Source organism: Petromyzon marinus, chromosome 1 (genome assembly GCF_048934315.1).
Source record: "Petromyzon marinus isolate PM22_M1 ecotype Great Lakes invasive population chromosome 1, UKy_Petmar_22M1.pri1.0, whole genome shotgun sequence".
Taxonomy (NCBI): domain Eukaryota; kingdom Metazoa; phylum Chordata; class Hyperoartia; order Petromyzontiformes; family Petromyzontidae; genus Petromyzon; species Petromyzon marinus.
This window is the reverse complement of record NC_133667.1, coordinates 13,849,662-13,869,646: the sequence shown is the minus strand read 5'-3', so window position 1 is coordinate 13,869,646 and position 19,985 is coordinate 13,849,662. Positions and strand designations below refer to the sequence as shown.

The 19,985-nt window shown below is 44.6% G+C and overlaps 2 protein-coding genes across 4 annotated transcripts; both read left to right on the top strand.

Moving 5' to 3' along the window:
• Nucleotide 1: 1 nt before the first annotated feature.
• Nucleotides 2-8,873, top strand: LOC116942892 (uncharacterized). Its single transcript, XM_032955315.2, has 5 exons — nucleotides 2-2,457; nucleotides 3,571-4,088; nucleotides 6,093-6,179; nucleotides 6,328-6,414; nucleotides 7,112-8,873. Exons 2-5 carry the CDS (start codon nucleotides 3,572-3,574, stop codon nucleotides 7,717-7,719), a joined length of 1,299 nt encoding a protein of 432 aa, XP_032811206.2. The 5' UTR covers nucleotides 2-2,457; nucleotide 3,571; the 3' UTR covers nucleotides 7,720-8,873.
• LOC116942481 (uncharacterized) lies at nucleotides 7,505-19,401 on the top strand. 3 transcript variants are annotated; one of them, XM_032954473.2, is made up of 8 exons: nucleotides 7,505-7,618; nucleotides 10,074-10,138; nucleotides 14,482-14,963; nucleotides 15,902-15,988; nucleotides 16,331-16,417; nucleotides 16,716-16,856; nucleotides 17,122-17,208; nucleotides 17,497-19,401. In XM_032954473.2, the coding sequence occupies exons 2-8, from the start codon at nucleotides 10,101-10,103 to the stop codon at nucleotides 18,153-18,155; spliced, it is 1,581 nt and encodes a 526-aa protein (XP_032810364.2). In that variant the 5' UTR covers nucleotides 7,505-7,618; nucleotides 10,074-10,100; the 3' UTR covers nucleotides 18,156-19,401. The 3 variants fall into 3 exon arrangements, with proteins under 3 accessions (XP_032810364.2, XP_032810381.2, XP_032810373.2); XM_032954482.2 differs by lacking the exons at nucleotides 7,505-7,618; nucleotides 10,074-10,138 and adding an exon at nucleotides 13,234-13,500; XM_032954490.2 differs by lacking the exons at nucleotides 7,505-7,618; nucleotides 15,902-15,988 and having other exon boundaries at nucleotides 9,834-10,138.
• The last annotated feature ends 584 nt before the right edge of the window (nucleotides 19,402-19,985 follow it).

Here is a 19,985-nt window from a genome sequence, read left to right as displayed (position 1 = left end):
AGAGTGCGACAATTGGTATATTCCCCAATTAAGTAACTGTTTTGTAAGTAATTGTTTCAAGTTTGACAATTCATTATTTTCTTGCTGAAAAGTATAACATTGACATTCAAATATGTTTTCTGAGAATTGGATTGGGATATTTACTTTTGGCGACATCCAAGGTCCACAAAATTAAATGCCCCCGGTTTTATTGTGAATAATACATGTATGTACAATTAATGTTTACATTGGGGATAATTTGTCCCAATTTTTTTTACCATGGTACAGCGTGATGTATGTAGACCACGCTGGTGGCCAAAGCTACGAGTTGGGGCCCCCCTTGACAACCACCATAATAAAACATGCATTTAGATAATTATTTACCTGCTGTACATTTCCACGTGATGAATCACTTTGTTGAACTATCATTTGTGGCCAGGCCACTTTTGAAAAATGATTTAATAACTCAGTGGGCCTTACCTGGTAATATAAAAATTGTTCAGTTTTATTTGTATATTTTAAAAAGTGATTTCTTTATCTTTCCTATACTTTGCACTCCTTTCGTCTTTTGTATTGTTATTGTGACGTTATTACCGGCCCCTATTGTGAAAAAGAGCTTTATAACTCGTCTAATTGCTCCAGTATAAATATTCTGATTCTGAATTGGGGGTAACAAGACATCTAGACCACGCTGTAATTGAGGAGATATCTCCTTTGAATGGCCGATGTTGATGTCGAGCAGGGGTGGGGAACCTTTTTTTCTGCCAAGGGCCATTTGGATAATTATAACATCATTCGCGGGCCATACAAAATTATCAACTTAAAAAAAATAGCCTTTAATATTTGGTCAAACATTTAATTAACTCGCCCCTAATGTGATGGCTGGAACTGCTTCTCTTTGGTGAGGCTTGTGATGATGTTAGCTGGTATTGATGATGTTGCTACTCGCAACTGCTTTTCCAGGTTTTGCTCCTAGATTTATTGAATTTCGAGTCCCGCCTGCGGTTGCCTTGGCAGGGCCACACCAAATGATTTTGCGGGCCTCATACGGCCCGCGGGCCGGCCGTTCCCCACCCCTGATGTAGAGCAACAGACAGATGCACATTAACATTGAGGTGGTGGGCTCAGATAATTGCCGCAGGAATATCGGAGTGGTGCATCCCTGTGGTGACGCCTCCTTTTTCGTATTTGTCAATCGGTCATTGAGTAGTTACATGTTAAAATTAAACTAAATTATGTTTATTTTACCAGGTAAGACCCATTGAATTACATAGCTCTTTTTTAGAATCAATCTGGCGACAAATGATAGCTCAACAAAATAAGGAAAAAACGGAGGTCCCAGAGGAGAACATGCAAACTCCGAATATATTTTTCTATTGCCTATTCAATTCTGGTTTTAAATCAACCTGACACACAAAAATATGACGTTTTAGAGAATGAAATTGAGGAGTCACAAGACATCTAGACGACGCTGTACATCGGATTCCCGGTCGTGAGTTTAGCTGCCCGTGGTCCCCAACTCGGTTATGCGCGGTTGAAGAAGCTGCAGGTGGTGAACAGTTCCAACATTGAGCTGCGACCAGATTCAATGTTCTTGGTTGCACAATTTAAGGACATTTAACGTTCACCGTTGTTACGTTACGTTTGAGACAGCTTTTGCCAAGTTAGACTGATTGCTGCCTTAAAAGGGCCACTTAAGCCGCTACGGTTTTATTGCCGAGCTAGCGAATGGGCGATGAGTTGGGAGTCATGTTCTGTATTTGCATCACAATGAAAGCACAGAAGTTTGGTACCGTGTTCATGAATCTGGGATGGAGCGAATTCTCTTCGTTATAGGACGCAGCCTGTCCTTTGAAGCAACGATTGTTATAATCCGGTAGCCGTGTGTACCGTGTGCACAGATTGGTGTAACCAATTATGAAATCATCATCGACATTACAAACTTATTGACACACGTTTGTTGGGGGGCTGCGACTGACATACCGGTGCGCCTTATAATCCGGAGAATGCTGCAATTCCACGACAGTTTAAAAAAAAAAACCCAGACTTTGGGTTTCAATAAAAGGTTTTAAACCTCCAGATCTGGCATCACCACAGCACCGCCAGACGCACGTGGTGGCTGTTCCCTCGCTAACCCGGTTATACACCCCCCCCCCCCCAGTTCTTGATCGGTAACAAATATCCGAACCGCTTCTTCTTGATCGATTTGGTACTCCTCGGTGCAGTGCGTAAACGACAGCACCGAGGGAGACAAAGGCGGCCGGGCCGCTGTGCTGGCCACTCCACGCACCCTCGTGTGTCGTGGCCGGGGCCCTCGGACTGTCTGCTGAGGCTGCACGGGAGAGGAGGAGGAGTGGTGGGGGGAGAGGGCTTCTTTGTTTTCGTTTCTTTAGAACGTGACGAAGGAAGTTGTTGCGGTGTCTGAGCCTGGCGTGGATTGTACTTCTCGTCATCATCAATCATCTTGGGGCCGATACAGTGAGTACTCATTTGTGAAAAAGTCAAACGTTGATTGGCTCCTCGTCACGTGGAATGTGAAATTGCCACGACCGTCCGGGGAGATGCTGAATCTCCCGCATGTCCCTTTGCTTGATGGGACCGTCAGACGTCTCGATTGTGACTGGATTCTCAACCCTGCGGTGATGATGAGCGGTGGCGCATTGGTTAGCGCAACGCGCGAATGAAATACTTACAACCTGAGTTCGATACCCGGCCACGGCTAACATCAGTGGGCAGTTATAAAGGTACCGTATAGGAAAGAAGTCTGCAGTTTCAATTTTTTTCCATAGCGCCTCCGATTAGCACGGCTGGCTGCGGTACGGTGTGAAATAAGTTCAGCATCCATAAAATCGGCTTTATTATTTTGTCGTATGCTATTGGTCCCTTTTGCAGTTTTAAGGCCTACCATATCTCACAAACTGACATGTGCATTACAGTGTTGTAGGTAGCCTATGGCAAAATCACCCAGGATTTGGGTGGCCAGCACAACGCAGGGCCGCCTTTGTCCCCAAGTAGCGATGCTTACACACCGCACCAGGTGCTCATTTGATGCAGAGTTGACCTAGGCAGAGGCCCATGACCGGTTCAGATGATGGTCACCGCTGTTGGCCGTGAGCGAGAATCCAACTCGGGTCACGGCCGGGTTCGCAGGGCGGCGCGCTAACTGCTGCGCCACCGCTCACCCAACCATGTTTGGCAGACTCTGTAGGCTGCAGGGCAACTTTTTAAGCAGCAGAGGGCAGTGCGGCATTGCAAAGGGTGGTCCAGATGTCTTGACCATTTAATCCTCTTAAACGTATTTTTTAAAGTAAGGTTTATTTAAAACAGAAATGAACATGCAAAGGGGGGAAAATATTAGTGGGCAATTGATTGGGGGTCACAGGACATCTCTACGACCCTGTACAATATTTCGATAATCAAGCATTAATGCTCTCTCACCTTCAGCAATCCACACTGAGACCAGTGTGGTGAAGTATGGGCAAACAAACCCCCATGAGCGACACGGCATGAGGAGGCCTTCCAGCATTAGATTAACTCGTAAACATACCCCATTCAAAATTAACATGTCCCTTCTACTCATCCCCCCATCAGGATGGCGTGTGCAGTGGCCACTCCGGTGCTGGAGCCGAGCGGGGACTTCCCGGCGTGGCTGGAGGCGCAGGGCGTGAACCAGGAGGTGACCCAGGCCATGGACTCGGAGCTAGGCATCCGGGACTACGGGGTCCTGCGCGCCTGCGTCAGGGACGGCCTCGTGCGGGCCGAGCTGCTGGCCACGGCGCGCGACCGCCTGCCCTTCGGCTTCTACGCCGTGCTGCGGCAGGTGGTGAAGGACCTGCAGGGCGCCGAGCGCCTTGACGCTGGGACGCCGCATTGGGATGCCGCCGCCGCTGCTGCCACCGATTCCACCTCCTCCCCCGGCGACGTGACGCTGAGAGGCCTGGTGGACGTGCTGCTCGCGCTTTTCAACGGCTTGAGCCGGGAATTACAAATGTCTGTACAGAGACTGGATGACATGGAGCATCAGAAACATGCCGTGGCATCTCCTTTATCAACAACTGCTGCCACTTCTGAAGATGCAACAGCACAAATGCATTCTTGCATAGCAAGCGGTAATGAATGTGAACTTATAAATCAATGTTGCATTTTTTGCGATTGTTTCACAGAGGAATGGAGATGATGTTGTTGATCATGTGAGGAAAATTGGGACGGTGGGTTGGAACCGAGGTGTTGTGGTGTCTTCTCTTACGCTCCCCTCTGTCTCTTCATATTCTCTTTGGGTTGGACGCCTTCCATTTTCTTCCTCTTTTCATTTCATCGTGGTCCCGTCTGTAGAGCATTGCAATGTTCGTATTCTCCAGTAAAATCTTCTTGTTGTGCAGTATTCCCTCGTTATTCACGAACTTGCTATCCGCAAATTTGGCAATCCGCGAATCACATCTAGAACGCTACACGTCTGCATCGAGAGAGCAAGAGAAGTAAAGTGATGAGATAAAGTGATGAGAGAGGAAGCTTATTTACATATTTATTCAAGGCGAATATCATCCGCGAAGTTTGATATTCATGAACATATCCAGAGTGTATATCTTTTGAATAACGAGGGAATATTGGACTTTAGTAAATTAACCCTTTCCCATTCCGAGACATCTGCAAATTTCAGGGTGGGTCCCGTTCACCGCTGAATTTCGGAACACGTAAGCGGTTAGCGTTAATTTTATTTGGAGAGCCATAACGCTGCTGTTTTTAAAGACGTTGCACTCACCACATAAAACTATAGCGACACGACTGCACTCTATGATAGGTGGTGCCAAACTATGCCACATCACCTTCGATGGGCCCTCACTTTGTTTGAAACGGGAATTACCATGATGAGATCCTGACCGGGATTGGAATTTGCCGGATTTGTGGTCGTGATCTAGGTGCTCTCGTCACGTGAGCCTTCTTTACACAGCAAGTTGTATTGAACAGTACATTTTCTCCACATTAGAGGGATACATTTGACACATTTGCACTTTTGATTGTTCAAGTTCATCATCCTAATCATCAATAGCCAGATTCTATTCACTTGTAATAATGCATCCCTTACGTCATCTTCTTTCGCAGTCTTGCGATACCTTAATCCTTCTCTGCAGTGATAATCTGTACGGTAATATTCTATACTTTGGCTGCCAATATATCAAAAGTATCATACATTGGCCATCATCCCTTTAATCATGATGTGTCCTGGCCCAAGCCCACTTTATATAATGATGAATGTGACGTCTCTAATATGCATCCATTTCTTTCTCGTGCTATCTCTCTCTGTACGAGAATGCATTTCTCCACACTTTTATCTACTTTTCATATTTTAATCTTGATTTGAAGCTTTCGTGACTGCATGAATTGATCATCAGGTGATGATGGACGCTTGTGTTGCGCCCAAAACGTCGTGATTTATTTTATTTTATACCTACGTGACTTTACCGAAAGAACTAAAGAGTATTTTCAGTTTTTGTTCCGTTTGCTTTGTTGCAGTCCATGTTTCCGACCCATGTCATACCACACAATATGCACTAATTGAAAACTTTCACCTTTTTGGCACATTGGTATGTTACTTTTCATGATCAAATCCATGTTCCAAAAGTATTCCAACCTTCCTCTTGCTTGCATCTTAATATCGTCATGTTGAACCTTGTTCACCTTCAGTAATTGCCATCCATATACATACTCTGTGTTCATCAGCTCCAATTTCTTCCTATTGTACAGAAAACGTGGTGTGCATGACTTTTGTCTTTCTCATATTTTAGTCCAACTTGGGTTTCATCTCCATCAGGTGATATGACTGTCATCGGCAAATATGAATCGGTTATGATATCTGTATTTACTTTCACCCCTTTCTTTCTCTGATCCAATTTTTGGAAAACATCTTTTAATGTCGCTGTGCTTATCTTTGTTTCAGGTTATGGGGCACGTAAATGACACTTGCAGGTCAACATTACTCATCATTTTGACTTGCAGTATATTTGGGATTACAGGTGAAGGGGAGATCCAATGTCAATTGAAGGTGTTTTTTTCTCAAATTTTTGTTTAAAAAAAAATGTATGCAATGCTTCTTAATCTGTTGTGGCTTTGTGTAGACGAGGCAGAAACGATTTCAGCTGCAATCAAAGAGGAGTCCGAACCCAAATTGACAGCAAGTCTTCGTAAAGCAGAGCTCTTTCAAGGTATGTTTTTTCTTTTCTACAATGAACACAACACCCCTGCTGCCATCCTTTCCGAGTTCTGCTTTTGCAATTTCTGAGTACAAATCACCAACCAAAAGTTGTATTCACGCTTGTGTCTGGACATCAGTCATATTCTCTTTATTTCTAGATGCTGTTGCTGATTTGAATCAATCTCTACTGCTTCCACAAGTACAGAAGCAAGGCTCAGTAGACCACTCTGCAAACGAATCACTTGGTAAGTGTGAATTACGTTCATATGTTTGAAAAAGAGGTGGTCTGCAATGGTAACTCAAGACTTTAAAAATGTACGTCGCAGAACTGAGGCCGCTCCTATTTCGGTCCTTTGCTTATGCCCCTGGTTACCTCTTCCACTAAAAGTATTCTACATCTCATGGATATGGTGTTCTATTTAAAAGGGTTCCTATTAAAAGTCTGGATTTATAATAGCAATGACAGTTATTTACCCAGGAAAGCCTCACCAAGTCTGGAAGATTTTGATCAGGCAAGTCCTGCATGTAGATGTTTGGCTGGTGCTATGAACGAGTATTTGGCTTCATGTGGGATGAAACCGGACGAACCCCATTACCCAGAGAAATGCCAAGCATTTTAGGGGGTTACACTCAAGCCTTACTCTCCCAGTGATTCACAGTGTCACGCCTATAACACCTGGTAAATTCTCGTGGTCGCCATTCAGGGCACAGACTGGCTAAGCTTCCAATCTAGGGTAATTTGGTCATATACAATGCATTTGGTAGTTTTGAATGCAGGCTCATTTAAATATCGCACTATTACGAAAATAAGTTTGCACATTTAATAAATTTCGTATGTACGAACAGCTCCAGTGCAAATTAAAACATTTGTATTATGTAATTTTACGTAAACGTTTTTGTCTGGACTAAATGCATTGCGCTGTTTTTTTTATGCTCCTGAAGGTAAACCTCACTTGGACATCCACCCCAAATTCATCATCCAGAACGTGACCTCACTTTCAAATTCCAAACCAAATCCCACAGACGCTCATCCGTGTCTGTGGCCAATGCAGGAAGCAAGTAGAACACTCAGCGAAGACACCGAGAACGGCTGTCTCTCGTTTAATCACGGCCAGATGCCCTCCGGTGAGGGCACGTCGTACGAGCTTAAATCGGCAATACCCAACCACCTAGAGACGCCTCGGTTGGAAACCTCTCAAGATAAGCCGCACAGCTGTGACGTGTGCGATCGTAGCTTCACTTGGCCCAGCGAGCTCACAATCCATCAGCACGAGCACGCGGGCGAACAATTGCACCACTGCAGGGTGTGCGGGCGCAGGTTCCTGAAGTCCAGCTACCTGAAGGTCCACTCGCGAACGCACACGGGTGAGAAGCCCTACTGCTGCCAGTTTTGCGGGCACAGATTTTCACGGTACGGAGTGCTGAAGAGCCACCTTCTGACGCACACCGGTGAGAAGCCGTACACCTGCAAGGTGTGCGGCCGCAAGTTCACGCAGCGCTCCAACATGAGGTCCCATGAACGGACGCAGCACGGCACGGGGGGATCATGAAAAGGCGTTGAGTGATGGGGTCCTGCACTGCCTAATTAATGCAGTGACTTTCAGCGCTGGGTTTTGAGGGGGCTCCCAAAAATGTATATTGTACTGTTATGTAACGGTTCAAATTAAATGCTGTAGCACTGTGATAAATTATCTCGGTAATTTGGTAATTAAAATTACAATGACTTTGTATTGATAGCAGTTATGTGCCGACATTAATATAGTATTGGACTTTTTTAATTAAGATTTAGTTTTACTATATATCACATAAAAAACAGAATGGAAGTAAACGTAGTAAATAAAGGTGTTGTGTTTGGCATCATAGGGCATGGGTAGTGGTGGTAAAACAACAGGAAAGAAGGAATTGAGTATGCAAAGAGAGGCCTCCAAAACTCTAGGTCCCCATCAAATCATATCTGGCCCTCATCAAATCCTATCTGGCCTTGGTCCCATGTACGTGGATTATTGTCTCAGAATGTACAGTGTGTCTTTGAAATAATGTGTACCAGGACTGCATTTAAATGGGGATATTTTAGAGGACTGACGAAATTTGGGAAAAAGTAAAAAATCACATTCCCAAAGCTTAAAAATCGAACAGCATGCAAAGCGATGCTAACTTGTTCACTGCGTAACCACGCTTAGGGGCCGCCCATAAAAGACGTCACGCACCTAGGGGGGTGGGGTCAGGCATTTGTGACAATGTGTGATGAGAGGAGGGGGGGAGAAATGAGACATGTAAAAATGCGCAACTTTAAATAAATATAGACAACACGTTCTACTTAATTAAAGAGACTTTTTATAAATGTTTTCTCCTACAACATCAGAGTGCAGTGCACTACAATGACAATAGTTTAAAGCGATTTGAAGCATGTTTTATATATTTAGGGGGGGGGGGGGCACAGCTTTGTGACGTCATATTTGAGGAGGGGTCTGACTTTTGTGACGCCGTGTGACGAAGGGGGGGGGTAAAAAATCGTCAAAAATCGCGTGACGTCATTTATGGACGGCCCCTTTAAAGAAATGTCACGTGCCAGGCGGTCCCATTTTAGTACTGTGATATTCGGGAGCATTTTATCGTGCTTTCCAGAATTGGCTTGTAATTTTCATTGTTTTTTGTACCTGGCATATTAGTGTATTTTTGTAATGTATAAAAACTATTTGGTCAAGCTTTTCAATGCATACACTTTTATTTGCACTCAAAAGTATAACATGAAAAAATTTGACCCCACAATTAACCTAATTTTACGTGCTCAATAAAAGTGGGTGGCTTGCATAAAGAAAATAAAACGTCGAACGGAATTTGTGATTTTGAAAATAAATGGGGGCGGGGGGGAATAAAATGTACGAGTATTAATAATACAATTTTAGTTAAAAACACGAATAGGACCACGATGGGCGGGACCTGGACCGTTTTTTATGAAATCTGTGTAGAAATGTTCAGCTCATTAGGCTTTGTAGATCCGAAGATATTAAGCCTCGAATATTCCAAAGAATATAAACAGACAACACGGCAAGTTAAATAAAAGTATGTAAAAAAAGGGCTATATTTTGTCGACCTGGCAACATGACACTTTGGTTTGAGAAAGCAGTGATAGCGGGGCACCCTACATCTGAATCGTCCCAGTGCAGAATATCAAGAACACACATTTTACAGACGTGCGTTTAGAGTCGGGGTTGGGATCAAAATACCAAGAGCCATTTCTTATGAAATCGATATTTCAAGAGCTCCGCATGCATTACAATACATACATACATGACGTCACGAAGCAGTCGATAAAGAGTCACATGCGGCTCCTGAGCCGCCGGTTGCAGACCCCTGGTTTAGGGGCCGTCCATAAATGACGTCACGCGATTGTTGACGATTTTTGACCCCCCCCTCCCCCGTCGTCACAAAAAGTCAGACCCCCCCCCTCAAATATGACGTCACAAAGCTCTGGCTTCCCCCCCCAAAAAATATATAAAACATGCTTCAAATCTCTTTAAACTATTGTCATTGTAGTGCGTATTTAATGTGGCGCTGCACTCTGATGTCGGAAATTTTTTTTTATCAAAAAGTCTATTTATTTAAGTAGAACGTGTTGTCTATATTTATTTTGATGTGACGTCACATTTCTCAAACCCCCCCCCCCCCCCCCCTTGTCACACATCGTCACAAATGTCTGACCTCCCCCCCCCTAGGTGCGTGACGTCATTTATGGACGGCCCCTTAGAGTATTTGACTACTGCTATAAATGTCCACATGATGAGTCGCTTGTTGAGCTATCGTTTGTGGCCAGGTCGCTTCTGAAAAGGAGCAACAGTAGCTCAGTGGGCCTTGCCTTCTAAAATACATTTTTTTGTTCATTTCAAAATCTATTCCATGGCAGATTAAGCTCTTTTACAGATTTGGACCTATGTATGACACTGGATGGAAGTGGAATCCGCTTGAAAGGTATAAACAGACTGGGGATGTTTCAATTACAGTACTTATTAATGCATTCAGATTTTTAGCAACTGCATGCTAAAAAAGCTGATTATTTGAAAGCCTCATTTTTTGTTTTTTTTTAATGTATTGGAATGTTCATCCTAACGAGGCTTGAGTTATTTTTATGTTATATTTGAGTGTGTGATTATAGCATTTGATGTTTACTTCGTTGCTTTCCAATGCATATATACTGTCGTGTTTTGTATGTGTTCGGCCAATTACGTGAGTAAATAGTAATGGAAAAACGTTGGGAGTATCTGTAAGTCATCATTTTGTTTCATAACAATATAATTTGCAGCCCGTTGTTAACCTTACTGCTGGATGAAGGCCTCACCACCGTGTCAACTTCCCTGCATTGTGGAATGGCTTCCTGTACGTGAATTATTCAAGGATGATAGTCGATCGATAAATTCGACTTACGGAACTTTCAGAGATACGAACAAACCTGGTCGGTATGTCCAGTTGCCTGTTCAGACCGAGAGTCGTAAGTTCAACCGCCGTGGAATAGATGGCGGTGGTGGCATCTACATCAACAGAACGTGAAGAACCAGTGGCATCTGCATCTACAGGAGATTATGCAACTTGTAAAGCCATTCTCCATGTTTAGTGTATATGCCGTACAACATGTTTGGAATCGACAGAAGTTAATTTGGACTTATGAACAAATCGACTTACGAACAGACCTCTGGAACCTAACTCGTTTGTATGTAGAGGAGTTCCTGTATATGTATTCATTCGCGATGATGTTTAAGCAGAGGCTAGTTATTCGTGGATTGTCTTGGAAAAGAGCAACTCCATGCTCTTTACTTTTTTCGGGATGGAGGAAATGTGCGGATAATCCCATGCATAATAGATTCACAGTGTTTCATCACGCGCGTCCCCGCTGATAAGAGTTCTAAAAAAAATCGCTTTTAACATTTCACTTGGGGCACTCTTGGTAATCGTGAAACTGCCCCTGACCTACTGCTGCTGAAACAAAGTAAGTTGTTACTTACATTGCCCGTGCATAATTTGTGTTTTTAGATGATTTACCTTCTTAAAAAACAATTTGTCCACGTCTCGCACCCCCCAGAAAGGCCACCTCGCACCCCCAGGGGGTGCGTGCACCCACAGGTTAAGAAGAGGCACTGATTTATGGTAATAAACGTATAGCTTAAAGCTTTAAATCGAAAAATAAACGTATAGTCAAATATATATTTATGAAAGAATATGAATAGGTTTTACCCTTTCTGGCAATAAAACAGGTGTTAAGATTCATAATAAAGGTTTTTGGGTTAGATCGCGTTATTTATAAATGTGTCGTAACCCTCCACCACCCGACACGGACAATCAGCAAAAAAGTGTCACGTTGACAAAAGACAAATAGTTCACTACTTTAGCCCACCGGTGTGTTGAAGAGTGAATCCACAACATTTACAGTTTTAGCACGACGTTTCGCTGGTAATTACAAATAGAAACATTTTGCAAGGAATCAAATGCTGCTTTAATCACACACTTTACTTGTGAACATGCAAACAAAACATGCTCTAATAATATTGTTATCCATTGCCCCTTCGCACGTGAAGGGCTCACAAGTGATATCATCCCATCTATCCCTCTACTTAAGGAACGAAACAGGAGGATTTCGCCACAAATCTGGCTGTCCGCCTGATAATGCTAGTTGTAATTACTGGTGAAACGTCGTACTCTGATTGTAAATGTTGTAGATTTGTTCTCCCAACACATCAGTGTGCTGTACTAGTAACACCTCTGTTTACGTGACAAACTTTACTAATCGGCTGCCTGGTGGTGGTGGTGGGTTTCACGACACATTTCTATTTACGCGATCTAACCCAAATAAACAACTATATTATGGATGATATTGGTCACGAAAGCCTCCTGCGTGTTAAACTGTCTTCGAAACCTATTGGTCTACACCAGAAACAGTCTTTAGGGGCCGTCCATAAATGACGTCACGCACCTGGGGGGGGGGGGTTAGACATTTGTGACGATGTGTGACGGGGGGGTTGAGAAATGTGACGTCACATCAAAATGCGCAACTTTAAATAAATATAGACAACACGTTCTACTTAATTTAGACTTTCTAATAAATGTTTTCTCCTACAACATCAGAGTGCAGCGCCACATTAAATACGCACTAAAATGACAATAGTTTAAAGCGATTTGAAGCATGTTTTCTTTTTTAGGGGGGGGGGCAGAGCTTTGCGACGTCATATTTGAGGGTGGGGGGTCTGACTTTTTGTGACGCCGTGTGACGATTGGGGGGGGGGGTCAAAAATCGGCCAAAATCGCGTGACGTCATTTATGGACGGCCCCTTATTTGTGGCCGAGTGTCAGACCCAGAGAACAACGCCAAAAGGCGAACAGTACAAATACAATGCCACCACGTGTCAGAGCATCTGTAGCTCGGCGTGAGCAGCCACACAACGGGATTCCTTTTTTTTGCCAATCAAATGCATATATTCTAGATTTAAAGCTTTCGTGACTGCTAGGATCCATACTCTTTGGTTCTATTGGGTAAAGTCACGTAGGTGTTATTTTATTTTCACCTACGTGACTTTACCCAATAGAACCAAAGAGTACAAATGCATATATTTAGCAATCAGCAACAGAGCGTTTAGTAGCCGCAGATGTGGCCCAAGGGACAATGATACATTTACCCCTCCCCCACCCCTCCCCCACCCCTCCCCCATCTCTCCCCACCTCTCCCCCCCACCTCTCTCTACCCCCCCACCCCTCCCCTCCCCCACCTCTCCCTCCCCCACCCCTCCCCTCCCCCACCCCCCCACCCCTCCCCTCCCCCACCTCCCCTCCCCCACCTCTCCCCCTCCCCTCCACCACCTCTCCCCCCCACCTCTCTCTACCCCACCCCTCCCCTCCCCCATCTCTCCCCCCACCTCTCCCCCCCACCTCTCTCTACCCCCCCACCCCTCCCCACCCCTCTCTACCCCCCACCCCTCTCTACCCCCCCACCCCTCCCCCTCCCCCACCTCTCCCCCCCACCCCTCCCCACCCCTCACCCCTCCCATCTCTCCCCACCTCTCTACCCCCCACCCCCACCTGCTTATTAAATCACCGCGGTCCCTTACGTCAGGAATTCTCCCTTTTGAGTAAACGCGAGCCGACCAAAATCTTCATCGCGCCTTTATTTTTTATTTTTTTTAAAGAAACGTGTTGATGGTTTATTTGCCTCGCATAAAGGGACTCGCGAGAGAATGTCCAAGTAACAATATGTTTCCTCGCAACATTTAATTTCCGCAGATTTTAAAAAAAAAATTAAAACCCCCCAGATATTAAAACCTCTCTAAAGTGTCATTCGACGTTTCGGGGTAAGCGCGCGCGCGTTCGTTTTGTTATTTGGCGCCAACGCCGCACGCGGCGGGTGGCTGCGCCTCTGTTAAAAGCGGTCGTGAACTTTACTGTTTAATAAGAGTCACGGACGTGTAACTAGTTTGTTTAATCCACTGCTAGATGACACCCCCCCCCCACAATCATCATATCAAAAATCGATATTTATACTGAAGGAATCCGATGAGCTATAAAGCTCTTTTGCGCAGACGGCCGATGCTCACGTAGAGCAACAACTGCAGTATATATTTTTGTTTTACATTGAGGCGGTTGAGGCAAAGTCATTTGAACCTTCGCCGCTAATGTTCACCGATAGTAATGCACAAACAATGTTTTTGTTTCATGTTTAAACCCACTGCATGGTTGTTTCGAACCATTTTCAACATACGGATTTCTATGGCGAGATGTTATCTCCGTCGCCCGGTACACAGGGGGTCATGGGTTTGATTCTGACCCTGACGCCTGTTGTATATTTGGAGTTTGCGTCTCTCTCTCGCTCTCCGTGGTCCTCCGGTTTATCCCCCCCCACTCATTTAGAATAGACATCACCACGCGTTTTAGAGTATTTGGCTGCGATACGTTTCCACATGGTGATAAGCCACTTGGAGCGATCATTTGTGGCCAGGTCGCTTCTGAAATAGAGCAATGTAGCTCAGTGGGCCTTTGTAAAATACAAAAAATATAGTTCAGTAAATAGTTTAGTTTATGTATAGTTATTAATCGTGTTTAACTCTTGCGATTTGAAATTGATCTTGGAGCAGACGGGCATGTTCATGGGACTAAAGCATAATGATGGTGTGTATGGTATTGTTTATGTAGGCAGGGTGGTGGCATCGTTTGTTTAGCAAACCTGATTCTTTTGATGAGTCCCCCAAGATCGAAACCGGTTCAGAGTTTGCTTACTTAAACAAATGCTGCTCTTTGATATTGTTTCTATGATTTCTCCATGCATTTTCCTTCAGGATGGCGTGCGCAGTGGCCACCCCGGTGCCGGAGCCTAGCGGGGACTTCCCGGCGTGGCTGGAGACGCAGGGCGTGAACGCGGAGGTGGCCCGGGCCATGGACTCCGAGCTGGGCATCCGGGACTACGGGGTCCTGCGCGCCTGCGTCGGGGACGGCCTCGTGCGGGCCGAGCTGCTGGCCACGGCACGCGACCGCCTGCCCTTCGGCTTCTACGCCGTGCTGCGGCAGGTGGTGAAGGCCCTGCGGGGCGCCGAGCACCACGACGCTGGGATTCCGCGCTGGGACGCCGCCGCTTCTTTTCCCGGCGACGTGGCCCTGGGAGGCCTGGTGGAGGTGCTGCTTGCGCTGTTCAGCGGCTTGAGCCGGGAGCTGCTGCTGTCCGTGCAGAGGCTGGATGAAATGGACAATCCCAAATATGTAATGGCTTCTTCATTGCCAAGTGCTCCCAGACCTGAAGATGGGACACTGGAATTTGACCATGGTAATAAAAGCATCATCATATCAAAAATATTTTAACTTATTCTCCAAAGATTGCATTGCATGCTCTCTAACAGCACAACTTAACTATTACCAGGTGATGAGTTAACGTTTTTTGAGACATGTACGATATGATGGATACAACTAAATTGTTACAAACGTGTATTATACTCACGAATAGGATGAACAAGTATAACTAAACAATTTGGTGGCCTTCATTTATTTACTGCTGAATGAAGGTCTCTCACAGGAATTGTTTATCATGGTAGTCTCGAGCCACACAGCTGCACTTTGTCATCCCCCGCCTATCTCTGCCAAACTCCCTTTTCTCACACTACTTCCCTTCACGCACTCGCCGTTCCAGCAACCAACACTTTTTATCAAAACCCCTCGTCAACCTTAATCGGTGGGGGGAGGCATCTATTTTTTTTCCTTTGCTGCTCCCAATGTCTGGAACTCCCTTTCCCCAGCGTTCCGTGCTGTCAACTCCCCCGCCTCTGTTTAAGTCGAGACTTAAGACTTGAATTTTATCCTCATCTTACGACTGACTTACCTGTCTGTAATTTTGTATTCTTATTCTGTGATGCTCCATTGGCAGTGGCGCACAAGCACTATAACACAAGACTCGACACATTTGTGAATAACACTGCCTCAAACGGAAAACTATATAATAGGTCATATTTCAGGCAACTACCATTATTTATGTGATGTGAAGGAGGGTCATTGCCTGAAACGTTATGATTGTATATGCTATGACCAAGGACGATTGCCCAAAATTTCGCCTATTATATACTTTTCCTGCTTTGAAATTTCAGTACAAGGGACATCCATGGCTAAAAATGCAATCCTGATTTAAAATGTTTATCAGGAAGTTATACATGATGAGTAGCATATTGCAGTGGTTTCATATGTTATTATGTTGTGGCTTTTAAATTTGTGCAGATGAGCCAGACCTAAGATCATTTCCAGCCATGGATGAAACCAAACCCAACAATTCAGTGGTGCAGATTAAAATGGAGCCTTTGGAAGGTAGATTACAGATTTCTATGATTCTACAAATGCTCGGCACATTTGTCATGTGTAGTGAATTTGGATGTCTTGTTGCACTGTTTGCAAACGAATATAGGATGCTTATGAATATTTACTCTGATGGTATTTATGTCCTGCCTTTGTCCGAAGCATCTGGAATTCACACAATTGTGCCAAATTTATTAAGCGAAGTAGGGATGATTGTAAGAATCTTAGAGTAAAAATGACATCCATGGCTTCATGGAGAATTATTGTCTCAAACTGTCTCTCGTGAAACTTAACATGTTGAGTATATGCAGAAGTTTTTACATATGGCATTATTGTGGCTTTGAATTTGTGCAGATGAGCGAGAAGAGAGATTGACTCCAACCATGGATGACACCAAACCCAACATTGCAGTGGTACAAATTAAAACGGAGCTTCTGGAAGGTAGAGTACAGATGTTCAATGGATTCCATGAAGGCCTCAACTTGATGCGCGTGTTGTTTGACATATGTCACCACCCTAGTCAGTGTAGGTTGGTGAAGGGGGGGGGGTTGGCCCACGATCGGTTCAGATATCACTGGCCTTTTTATGTTATCTGTGGCCAATAATCGATCTCAGGTTGTCGAATTTTCTGGCGCGGTTGTCTCAACCATTGCGCCACAGGGTTTTAGAATAGCACGATACATTGTTTTGACAGGTTTTATATTTGCCACGTAACTGAGCTAGTGCTGTTTTTCTGCAGAAGGTGAATGTCTCTTGAATGGCTGTCCTGAGCTCATCGTCCAGAAAGCGAAGACTCCACCAGATTTGAGAACAAACCTTGCTCGCACAGCCGCCGCCCACCCGTTTGCGTGGCCACAACCGAACGGTATTATAACGGATGGTGAGGAAATGGCTGCAATACCTTCCTTCCAAACACTAATGCTGCAAAAAGAATAAAATGCATGCGCAACTTAACGATGATCCACGTTTTCAGCCGTTTATCAAGCAGTTTTTCCTAATTCCTGCCTTGATAGTGCAGGTCTTCTGTTAAAAAGGACATCCGTGGGTACAAGCAAATTTCTGGTTTTAACTTGTTATGTCATGAAACTACGTGTTGGGTGTATGCAATGGTTGTATGTATGATGTTGTGGATTTGAATTGTGCAGGTGAGCCAGGAGAGAGGACATCACCAACAATGGACGACACCATACCTAACCTTGCAGCCGTACACATTGAAATGGAGCCTTTGGATGGTACAGTGCAACTTTTCCATGATTCCATTAAACCCTCAACATGACGTGGGGGTTGATATATTATATTACCCTGGTCAGTGTGGGTTGATGAAATGGGTTGACGTGGGATCAGTTCAGATAGCGCCCACCTTTTATGTTAGCTGTGGTGAAAAATCAAACTGAGATTGACGGATTTATCGTGCACTTGCCTCAATCACATCACTGCTGGGTTTTAGATTATATTTATACGTTACTACAGATGTTATATTTACCATGTGATGGTAAACTGGTGCGGTTTTTCTGCTTCAGATGAATGTCACGTGGACGGCCGCCCTGAGATCATCCATAGGGCGACATCACCAGATTTTAAACGAAATTTTGTGCACACAGCTGCCGCCCACCCATATGCGTGGCCAAAACCTGAAGCTGTTGAAATGCACGGCGAAGAAATCGCTGTCATTCCTTCTTCCCAAACACTGACGCAGCAACAGCAACTTGCATTTTCTCAGAGGGAGACAATTGTGAACGCTGTCTCAACGAACAACAGTGCGATGTCTTCCGTCCTCGAGGATGAGACGTTCAAGTTTAATCTCAAAGCGACTCAGCCAGAGGTTGCAGCTGAAAAGCGTCACCGGTGCGAACTGTGCGGCAAGACCTACTCGCTGGCGTTCAACTTGAAGCGCCACACGTACGTACACACGGGCGCGTGGCCCTGCCGCTGCAAGGTGTGCGGGCACGGCGTGTTGCGCGCCAGCGACCTAAAGGAGCACATGCGCGTGCACACGGGCGAGCGGCCTTTCTGCTGCAACGCGTGCGGGCAGTGCTTCACGCGAGCCTGGCACCTGAGGTCTCACGAGCGCACGCACACAGGCGAGAAGCCGCACCGCTGTGGCTTGTGCGGCAAGGAGTTCACGCGATCCAACGGGCTGCGGTTGCACCAACGCAAGCATGCGGGCGACAAGAAGTAGGGTGGCGGAGATGGGTAGGGCAACGCGTGCTTTTCCGAGCCGACGTCCGTGATCGACGACGATGCGGCGTTTTTAACGTTTTTAAAGAGGAGCGTTCGTTTTAACCAAGATGAGAACCAATCCCTGGGACGAGGCCATTCATGTTGGAATGCTTGTCTCTTATTTTTAAGAGGTGGTTCCTTTTGAGACATGGGACATCGGAAAGGTAACCAAAAGACGTCCGAAGATTTGGAAAGAGTGAGAAGGGTTTTGGCTTGATGGGTTCAAACTTGGTTACAAATAAATGCCATTTTTTATTACATGTAGCCATGGTACACAATCGCAATATTATGACGACATTCGTAGCCACTTTTTTTTTCAATGCCTTACGCAAACGTATCTAAATATCATCAAAGCATCACTGACTGGTACATGAATCATGTAGAATTTTCACAAGTTGTTTTATGGTATTGTGCTCTGAAAAATGTTAGTTCATCATCATCGTCGTCAGTCATGATCGTATAGTTTATACAGATCATCGAATTGTACAAAATTATTGTGAAGTGTTTTGGTTATAATTGCAGTTGCAGAATAAAATTACACTTAAGTATATCGACCTTTCTGGACCAGTGGTTTTTGTTTCAATAAGGCCAAAACCAATGGTTGGTTATGACTTAAAGTTGTCAAACAAATGCTTGTTGTGGTGGCTGTGATGGTGGTGGCTGCTGTGATTGTGTTTGGCGGTTGGGTTGGTGGTGGTGATGTGGTAGTAATAGCTGCAGAGAAGGTACAATTTAAAATGAAGATTTGAGAATTAACTTAAATTGGGAAACTCACACTCGTAATTCGATCAATATTTTGATATACAGTCGGTTTCCTTTGAAACCATCTCTTAATGGTATTTACAGTATACTGTACCGTAATGTGCAGTACCAGATTGAAACATGCGTTTATATTATTTGGTTGCTGTACATTTCCACGTGACATGCCATTTTGTTGAGCTATCATTTATGAACAGGACGCTTCTAAAATATAAGTTAATAGCTCAGTGGGCTTTACCTGGTAAGATAAACAAATATATAGTTACATTTTATTTGAATATATATTTTTAAGTGATGTGTTTACCTTTCCTATACTTTGCACTCCTATCGGGTTTTTGTATTGTTGTAACGTTTTGACCTGCCCCTACTGGACATCTGTGAAAAAAGAGCTTCATAGCCCATCGGATTTCTCCAATATAAATAAATTTTCTAGAGTTTGCATGCTCTCCCCGTGGTTCGCGTGGATTTTTCTCTGGGACCTCCGGTTTTTCCCTCCACATTTAGAATCAACATCTCTCGTTTAGAGTTATTTGGCTGCTGATATAAATTTCCACACGATCAACCACTTTGTCGAGCTATCATTCGTGTTAGCAAGGTCGCTTCTGCATGCCTGTCAACCCGTACGGTTTACCCGTATTCTTGTACAGGGAAACTGAGTTTTCAGGTCCACACGGCGTACAACCGTTTCAATACGGGCAAAAAAAATCTATTTAATAACATCGTTTCGTCTATTTGTGTTTCTCCCTTGTGATGGGACTTTCTAGGATGAACGTTGAGATTTAGAAGGGGCACGGGGTGACCAATAGGGTCTTAATTGGTCTGTAATAAGTAAGCGCACTGACGAGTGGGTTGACAGGTATAGTATAGTGTATAATGTAGTGTATTGTATAGGATGACCGTTGAGATTTTCAGGGCACGGGGTGACCAATAAGGTCTGAATTGATCTGTAATAATCAGGTAGGCACCGATAAGGTGTTGACAGGGTATGCTTCTGAAAAAAACAGCTCCATATAGCTCAGTGGGGGAGCCT